General features: G+C 35.3%; 1 protein-coding gene across 1 annotated transcript; it reads right to left on the bottom strand.

Annotated features, from left to right (window-relative positions):
* Window positions 1-2,073: 2,073 nt before the first annotated feature.
* On the bottom strand, window positions 2,074-8,364 carry LOC122307453 (sulfite exporter TauE/SafE family protein 3-like). The gene is made up of 12 exons (XM_043120348.1): window positions 7,878-8,364; window positions 7,553-7,712; window positions 6,415-6,615; window positions 6,148-6,212; window positions 6,011-6,050; window positions 4,820-4,881; window positions 4,628-4,714; window positions 4,325-4,375; window positions 3,706-3,927; window positions 3,128-3,221; window positions 2,839-2,979; window positions 2,074-2,530 (listed from the first exon to the last, which is right to left on the bottom strand). The coding sequence occupies exons 1-12, from the start codon at window positions 8,109-8,111 to the stop codon at window positions 2,448-2,450; spliced, it is 1,440 nt and encodes a 479-aa protein (XP_042976282.1). The 5' UTR covers window positions 8,112-8,364; the 3' UTR covers window positions 2,074-2,447.
* Window positions 8,365-9,441: the final 1,077 nt, after the last annotated feature.

Genomic DNA, 9,441 nt, shown 5'->3' with positions numbered 1-9,441 from the left:
GTCACATTATGACTACACAAGTTCTTTTTTTTTTGGGTTCAAGAACCCGAGGATCAATGATTCTCATATTAGCTGCAGTGCCTGCTATATAATTCTCATTGCAGATTCAATACTAGGGTAGTTCAAGTCTAGTAGCTTTTTCAGCAGCAATTGTGCGCACCTGTTCAATGGTGATCTTGCCTACTTTCTCTATCTTTGGGTCTTTAGAACCTTTCTCAACACTTGCGTATTATTCAGCATAAGCTCTCAATTCATTAATGGAAGTCAAGATCCGAGAAAAAAAGAAAAAAAAAAAAAAAACACCTCTACTAATTAAACATATGGTAACAGATTACTATCAATAATTTTACAGAAAATCAAGGTCATTGCCCCTCTATTCACATGCTAGAAGTATTAATCAGGTGAGGCAAACTATCAACTCAACCAAACAACATTTGAACCAAATTTACATCCACAATAATCACAGGTTCATTACAGCCACATGAATTTAGTTTGAAGAGTTTGATGCTTTGGTGAAACGGCAGCCAATATTACAATGCCACAAAGCAGAGCCAATCCGAGTCCTAGTACAATTTACAAAGTGGACAGCAAGATATAATTTGAAGCCATTGATTTACGACCGATAAACCAAAAAATCACAACATAAACAAAAAACAAAATACAAACATAAGTCATAAAACCCAAAATCCAAAAACTATCATACAAACCTTAGCACCTCATAAAATCAACCCACCTAATTAGATAAAATCACATAATGTTGTTCATCATCTTCAATATGTTTTTTTTGGCACTTGTAGAAAAAGATCCTATGATCCAATCCAGCACAAAGAGCAAGCAAGAGACTGAGTTAAAGAGTCACACACACACACACACAGCTGCAAGAGAGGGTGAGTTCTAAGAGTCAGTTTTCGAGAGAGAGAGAAAGAGAGTTTGTGTGACAAGAGAGAGATGAGTCTGAGAGTTCTAAGGTTGAGAGCACATAGAGTTTCGAGGCTTCAAGCGAGAGAAAAGAGGCATGCATAGATTATCAATGTTATATATATACACTTTTGGCAAAAACAAAATCGTTTCAGCATAATAATCGGGTATGGGTTAGATAGCCCATTATATGTGGAATGGTCCAGGCAAAATATGGTTAATTTCCACTTCCAATTTAAAACCTTAAACTGGTAGAGTTGTGGGGGGAAATGTATGGTCCAGGTAAACGGTTTTTTTTTTTTTCTGTAAAATTTGAATTTTACAAATTAAGCTTTATAATTTAAGTGATGTAAATGATATATTCTATATATCGACTTGAAAATAAAATAATTCATCTATTAAATAACATTTATCTCAAAATCTTAAATTAATTAACAGAATTTAATCATTTAGATTGTATTTTAACAATATCATACCTCTTTTTTCTCACCCATCACCAAAATGAAAGCACCAACTCCAAAACACCAACTTGGAGTGACTCACCTAAGAGAGGAGAAGCTTCTACTTTCTTTTTCATTCTATGCAAACTTCTTGCCCTTTCTTCTTTCTCTTTTTAGTGGAAAAATTATATTCATTATTTTTACATTGTAGATGATTTTTTAATTTTTTTTATTATATATGATGTATAAATGATAAATAAAAAAATTCACTTAATTTAAAAATAATAAAATAAAAATAAATATAGTAAGCGACGTGATAAGTAACGAACACTCTTTTTGACGTTGCCAAGTCTCACATGTCACTCAGCTGGATTGACTCCCCACCCATCCAACCATTAAAGATTGCTTCCACCTTGGCAATATGATCCACATGCGTGGCCCGCACATCATGATATCGCGTGAGGCTCACGTGGTGCTTATTTGACTGTCTATAATTTTTTCTCTACTAGAGACTATTTCGTGCTTTATTAAAAATTTTTGAAGTTTTTCCCCCTTTTATTTAGAGAAGTTGAAAGTTCATATGCCTCACAACTTTTTCTACTTTTCCTCGACGTAGGAGCCACACTTGTAGTTAGAGCACAAGGCTTCAAATATGAGAGAAATTGTACTCTAGCAGTCTGAAATTCTTGCTGGGAAAATTGAAAACATTCGCCAATTAAGGATCTGAAACAAAGCCTTTTATTTTATTCTCAAAATTATAGACTTGTGATTTGACATCTGATGAAGAGATCCATCTAATCTAAAAGTAGCAGAGGGATGGATGGATGATGTTAAAGCTTGAAATTTTGTGTTATTTGTGCTCAGTAATGAGCTTACAGAATTCTTGGATCATGGAATGTTTTCAGTAAAACAAATTTCAATAAGCTAAAATAGAAAGGCACTGTGGTGAAGTTTCACGAGAGATTGATATAATGAATTGAACATCTAGTAGCATAGACAATCCGTGATCTTTTGCTTGAAACCAAATGGGAAAATAGGTGACCAGGTACAGCCGAAGTAGAAAGGTAGCAATATCGCCGCACAACATAGTTAAGCATGGTGACAGAGATTTTCAAAACCCATATATTCTTGATTTGCCATCTTCTCAACCATATTTGCAATGCCCACCCCACCTGTAACATGCAGCAGAACAAGCTAGCACCTTGGTATGACCATAAAAAAGGAACATGAAGCTGGAATGTCTTCTTATACATGTTGTTTTAGGACAGTTTTTTCCAACCTAATTAAAAAATTGACTCGTATCTCTTGATTGTGTGAGAAGCATTTTCTTTTTTAATGAAGGGACAACATTTTTTTTTTTAAGTTCATTTTGTCACATGTTTAATAGACACTTGTCATATTTATAGATTGGTTGGAGGAAAACTTTGTCCATTGTTTTATAACTTTCATTGATGTCAAGGAAAGCTAGAGAGCCATGTACCTAAGCTGATTGCGCTCACAAATATTGTCAGAGCTAGTATGAAGATGATTATTGATGCCCTGCCAAGGAGTGCAATTATCTTCCTCACCACATGCTGACCAGCAAAGGCAGCAATTGTTGCAATTAAAACAAAATATGCAGCTGCAGCAAAGAGTAAGCTGAATATGAGGTTGATTTGAAGTAGAAAAGAGATCTGATGCTAAATTGGCAATAACTATAGTTAGTATGAGTTTCCTTCCTGTGCATAAAACCTTTTCTACTATTAAGAATCAATTCTGATTTTACTCACCGTATGGAACTGGGAAACGGTTGAGAAGGTAATATTGTACAACTGACATGGAGGATGAGAATACCATTGCAAAGGTTGATGTGGCGCTTGCTACCTGCGAAACGTGCAAACTTATAAGCTGGTTTCAGTTTTTGAAGAAAGCCCAAGGAAGGTACAAGCTGCATATGAACTTATACTCTTTAAAGGACTAGTCAATGTATAATCTGTCATCACTTGTGGGCCAGACTCTTTCTTAATGTGGGATCCCATGCACCCCTTGCATTCTCGACAGTCTTATTGGGCCATAACATTATAGGTAGCAAGGCTTAAGTCTCACGATTCTAGCTGGATTTGGCTTTGACACCATTTGTAACACCTCAAGAACTCTCTCCACTGCGATTGTCCTAGTTGTAGAAATTGCTTTCAAGTTTCATAGCCTCCCCTTTATTTATCTATGATACCCGAGTTTTATACCTAAGATCTGCCATAATCCCACTCTAACCAAGAATTAACCATCTGACCAGGCGTAATGATCACATAGCATTGTTTCATTAAGAGGATTAGGAGTAGTAGATGCATAAAAAAAATGTTGAAGATACCTGAGGAGGAATTCCCAGTTCAAGAAAAAGGGGTCCCAAGATAAAACCACCTCCTAACCCAAGCAGTCCACCGACCATACCAGCTATTATACCACAGCTACAGTATAGAAAAATCATATGCAACTTCCAGTTTGTGACTTCCTTTCCCTTAGATGCAATCACCCTGGTCCCTTTGTATAAGCATATGGCTTCAAAAAGCGTGACTGATACAGCAATTGGTACCTACAGAGAGAGAAAGTGTTATGTCGAGCAAATTTATCCTGGGAAGATGTGATATTTATATAATTATAACATGCTTTTTCCATATCTTAGGTGCATGATTCTCAAACTATCATCAGAAAAGAATCTGCTCACTACAGTAGTGGAGCAGTTTGCTTCTGCCCTTCCTTTCTAGGGGGTACATGGTACTGCTTCTATCCACATAAAGAGTAATTTAGGGTCCGTAATTTTACAAGATAATTTTTTTCCTAGGATTATCTAATCTTTTCATTAGTTTCATTGTTGTATTTGATGCTTATGTAAACTAGAAAAATATAATCATCTTACTTTTACCATTGTGTATCTTAATGTGCTGTGAAGTATCTTGAAGAAATATGACTATATTAGTTACTAAATTTACCTGCAAGGAGTTCAGAACCCAGTACTTGATGGAGCAGGTCTCTGTATATGTCTGCATACAGATCATATAGCAACATAAGGCAACTTCAGGGTGAGTAGTGACAGTCAAACAACTGGCAGATGAAGTAGCAAGACAGGTCTACTTGCACTATGAAGCCAAGGACCTCTACCTCTAAATACATAAAATTAGAACAATGAAAAAAATCATTTGTAACAGTGAACTTCATTGACTATAAATGCAAAGAGATATAAAACACTTAGAAAGGGTACTTTCTTGTATGAACTTCAGAGCCCAATAACTTACCTTAACAATCTGAACAATAAGAAAAGCCACCCAGACATAAACAAGCATTGACACTTCTTTCCAATATATGTTGCGTACTAAGGGAACCTGGATGATATGGTGATAGTTAGTCTACAGCAATAACAATTAGAGTAAAAAAGTAATCAAGAAAACTGGGAAGAGGATTCCTGCATCAGACATTCTTGCACTCACCTCCTCTTCTTGGTTATCAGCAGGACCACTTGGTAGTGCTTTGTATTCTTCCCCAGAGCCATCTGCAGTTCAGGAGTTCAGCACAAGCTACTCAACTAATAATTATTCAGGGGAAATTTCTCTCCGTTGATGCTTTGATTTCCTTTCATGCTAATGATTTGTTGTTTCCAGGAGGATTATTTATTATTATTATTTTTTATTGGAATTGTCACAGTTTTCCAGTCTCATCACTTCTGGTGGCAACACTGCCAAGAAATTTGCTGGGCCAATATTGACTCTAGGAATTTGCAAAAGTTTAGACAGTGGGCAAACAAACCAGCTTGTATGGCAGGGTTAATATATTCTTACATGACAAGTATGGGGGGTTTTGGGTATATCAGCATGTTTCTCACTGTTATTTTGCTGTTTCATGTGATTTAGAGAGTACCGAACTGTATTATGTGTAACAGAGTTGCTATTTATATGTGTAGAGTAGTCTAATTCCCTGATAACTAGTGAGACCAGAATTCTGATCACAGTGTGAGTGTGATACGTGATGTGAGTCAGTTTGACTCTGGCTGCCATGCCAGCATTGTAATGTGCAGCTGTTATCATAGTGTTCATCCTTTTTAAGATAATATCCTATGAATCTTACAAGTAGGTAGGTAAACAGAAAGGTTGGAGAAACTAATTATTCACTCCCATTAAAATTTGAACTACAAAGTTTTAAAATTGAAGAACTTTTGTTTTGCATTTTAATATATTGAAACTTCTTTATAGATCCCTTTGCCCAAATAACTTCAGTCAGATGCCCGAGCAAGTGGCTGGACACTAATGAATTAGATGATTAGATTCCTCAACCATATCTGCACAATTTCTAATGAGTTTGATATAGATTCTATCTATTAGCAAGTTTTTTCCCCTTTGGAAGGTCATATGGCAAGCTTAGATATGAGGAGACTGATTTTTATTTTATTTTTATCCAGATTGATATATGCTCAAAAGCAGAAAGCAATGGTAAATTATAACTGATGGAAGGCTATACATTCAACTTTCATGAGTTTTTAGTGGCTTAGATTGTATTATCATCAATGTTTTCCCTGCCAGTTGAATCCCAATGTACTTTTTGTTTCCATAGCTTAATTATGATATATACCAGAAGTACAGATTTTTAAAGGAAAATTGTGCTTGGAGACAACCAGGGGTACTCACCAGCAGGTTTTGTCTCTGATTCCAACTGCTTAGCTGCTTCCTGAAAGTCAAGCAGCATGTGCATCACTTCATTAGTAAGTCGACAATATGGAAATCCGTTTCAAGCTTAATAATGCCTTGTTAGTGAAAAACCTTACCTTCTTCATCATTGTCTCTTTCCTCCATGTATCTACACCTTTGAATAAAGCTTTTGTTGATGTACCTGACACAAATAATTTCAGTGTAATTGCATTAGCGTGATTATTTTAACTTGAAAAATGATTTATACCTCCATTGCTCCTACCCAAAAAAGGAAAAATTGGATGTATGATTCTGATCTCAAAAGCATTTTGTGCAAAATGAAAGGGCAAAAGTGCAAAGGAAAAACAAAAGTGGATATCAGATTGTTTGAGCATTGATCCTACCAATAAAAAGGATGATAAGCAGAACTGTGACCATCCAATCAGCAAACATGACGTTGAAGGCAACACCAATGCTAATTCCTAGCATTAGCATGGGCTGGAAGAGCAATGCCAGATCATAATCTATAAGGGGCATGTCCAATGTTGGGTGTCTAAGTCTCAGATTGTAGTATACTGTTGATCCCGCGGCACCCATGATCATACCTGCGCCCATGAAATTTCAGCTGTTAACATTTACGCTTTCGGTGATTAAGTCTAATTATGCTATACCTCCTTGACTTTCCTAAAAGCGATACTGTACTACCATATTAGGCCTCCTTGCAATTTGGATTGGATGGAAACATTCTATTGAAGTTCTGAAATTATACCAAATCTTAATCCATTTTGCACCTTAGTCTTGCACAAGATTCAAAAAATCGAAATCATATTTGGAGTCGGAAAATCACCAATTCAATCGGACCATTCATGAACAATTTTGAATTGGGTATTTCAAAATTAAGAAAATACAATTCACGCATTCTGAAATCATATATCAAGTATATGTTTGCTAACCAAGCTTAAATGAAAATATGATATGAATCTCTTTTTTTTTAATCTTCTTCCCCAATGGACATGGTATAATTGTGGAGTGCACATATCAGCATAACCACCATACACTTTGTCCCTCCCTAATCTTCTAAATCTCTAACCAGGGACACAAATCAAGAATGATGATGCAGTATCACTTGGTTAGTATACCAATATGTATCAATTGTCAGAACTATAAGTTGGTTCAATGCAACATTTTGAAAACAAATAATTGAATTCAAGGCAGGCATAACCGAAATTGGTTCTAATTTACCACATATCTTTAGAGATGGCTTGATGGCTAATATGCACAAGGGCGTCCTGTTTGGCAGTGTAGAAGTTCAAGTAAACTAAACTTAGCTTTTGATGCATGCATTTATCTAAGTATCTTATGTAATAGAATATGCATGCATGCATGCTCATTATTTTCTTGCATATGTAACTGTGTGTGGGGGGATGATATAGGAAAGCAAAATGCATGCATGTCTGCAAGTCGTTCTTTAGTTTACTCTATAAGAGATCATTGAAAACATTATGTTAGAGTGGAAAATAAGAGAAGTGAAACGGTACTGACACTTAGAGATGGCAGTGGAAGATTTGGGGTCGAAACCAATGATCAAAGTGAGCATTGGGACGAAAATTCCACCACCTCCAACCCCTCCAACGCTGCCCAATGCTGCGCCAAAGAATCCAACTATTGTTCCTACTACAATTTTCCATCCGAACTCCATTTCCTGCCCAGCCAGTAAATTATCTATCAAAGTCATGAACATTACTCAAATGAAAGGTAAATGAAGAAGAAGAAATAAGCATTTAAGCAGTACAGAGCATGAAACAGAGCAGCACATCAATGTTTTGCCAGAAAGTTAGACCCAGATGAATAGCAGTTGAAGACTCACCGGCCAAACATGCTCATAAGAAGATTTCCCACCCTGCCAGAAGAAATGAACCATTCTAAGCAGAAATCCAGGTCTGTCTTGTTTCTCAGGGACAAATTTTTCAGGCACTTTATCTTTCAAGACTCTCTCTGCACAACTGAAGCTGCTCATCATGACTAAGCACCCGAACAAAAACCACGCAACCGCCGCAGTTGACATTGCCAAAGCTCTCTGATTCAGCTGAGTCCGAGCCATGTGGACAGACAGTAAGCAAAGCCAGCAAACGAGGAAAGAAGAAAGATGGTATATATTTATATATATATATATATATATATGTTATATATGTATTGTTTGTGACAACTACTGTTGCTGTATGTTTTTCCTTAGCCTAAAATGGTCTCTCTTCTTATTTTTTCTGCGAGAGAGCACACTCTCTCTAATGGGTTTGGAGGAAACACGAAGAAATCAAGAACTGAGGAGTGCTCTTCGGTACCCGCCTATCGTCTACATTTATATTTCTTCCATCCCCCTAATGATTTGGACCTTTTTTCGATATAAAAATATGTAAAAATGCCTTTTGACACATGATTATTATTATTATTTTTTGGCAGTGTTGTGTTGAGTTATAAAATGATTGTCCTCTGAATTCGTACAATGATGTCCGTTTTTATCTCCTTTCAATGCTTCAAAATTCTGAACCTTGCAACCATAATGGGTAGATTTCCTATGGGAAGGACATGTAGAATTCAGAAACAATTTACCAGATTTGTCATCTTTTCACCGCATTCTTCCAAGTTTGTGGGAGAAGAAAATGTTTTATTTTTTTCATTTTTATTAGAATATTTATTTACAAATTATTAAAATCACATAATTTTTATTAATCTAAAAACACGAGCAACATTGCCCATCCGACATGTTCAATATGAATCTCACAATGCTTAATATTGCTCATAAATAATCTAAATATTAGTTATTATTATAGCATACTCTATATCTAAATATTAGTTATTATTATAGCATACTCTATATCTATTTATTTCTTAATTACAAGAATTTTTGGAATATATAATTGTAAGAAAACTAACGTTAAATATAGTCTTAAATAATGTAAACACTGCATACTCCACGTGAAAAAAATAAAATCTATCATTAAAATATAAATTATTTCATAAGAATTCTATATTTACTTATTTTTTCTATATTAGTATCCGTAATTTGCACACCTTATAACTATATAAATCATTTTACTCCTTAAAAATTCTATTTCAAAATATATTTTTTTAAAAGGTAAATTAGAGAGGGCATAAGCTGTCTTGATCTTGTCTTTTTTACCTAACCATAAAATATTTGAATAACAGCTAAATGATTACTTACTAATCCCAAACTCATAATGCATCGAGTGCAGCTCAATGTGTGGAGTGTAAAAAAAAAGGTGCATGATGGTAGTATCAATGAAGCATCATCATCCACTATGATTATTTTCCTTCTGCTAAAATGGAAGCTTCATAGCTATTTCCCCATTTTTGGCCATAGCTACAATCCATAAGGAATTGGGAGTTGTCATTTTAATTGTTTCCAAAATTCT

This window comes from Carya illinoinensis, chromosome 1, assembly GCF_018687715.1.
Source record: "Carya illinoinensis cultivar Pawnee chromosome 1, C.illinoinensisPawnee_v1, whole genome shotgun sequence".
In the NCBI taxonomy this organism is placed as follows: domain Eukaryota; kingdom Viridiplantae; phylum Streptophyta; class Magnoliopsida; order Fagales; family Juglandaceae; genus Carya; species Carya illinoinensis.
This window is presented reverse-complemented; position numbering and strand designations above follow the sequence as displayed.

Bases quoted from the DNA above. Each gene is read 5' to 3' on its own strand.
- LOC122307453 (XM_043120348.1), bottom strand. From the start codon at position 8,111: ATGGCTCGGACTCAGCTGAATCAGAGAGCTTTGGCAATGTCAACTGCG. The intron at 3,928-4,324 runs GTAAATTTAGTA...CTCTCTCTGTAG, and splicing joins GGGTTCTGAACTCCTTGCAG to GTACCAATTGCTGTATCAGT. The intron at 2,531-2,838 runs GTACATGGCTCT...TGCATGTTACAG, and splicing joins TGTGAGCGCAATCAGCTTAG to GTGGGGTGGGCATTGCAAAT.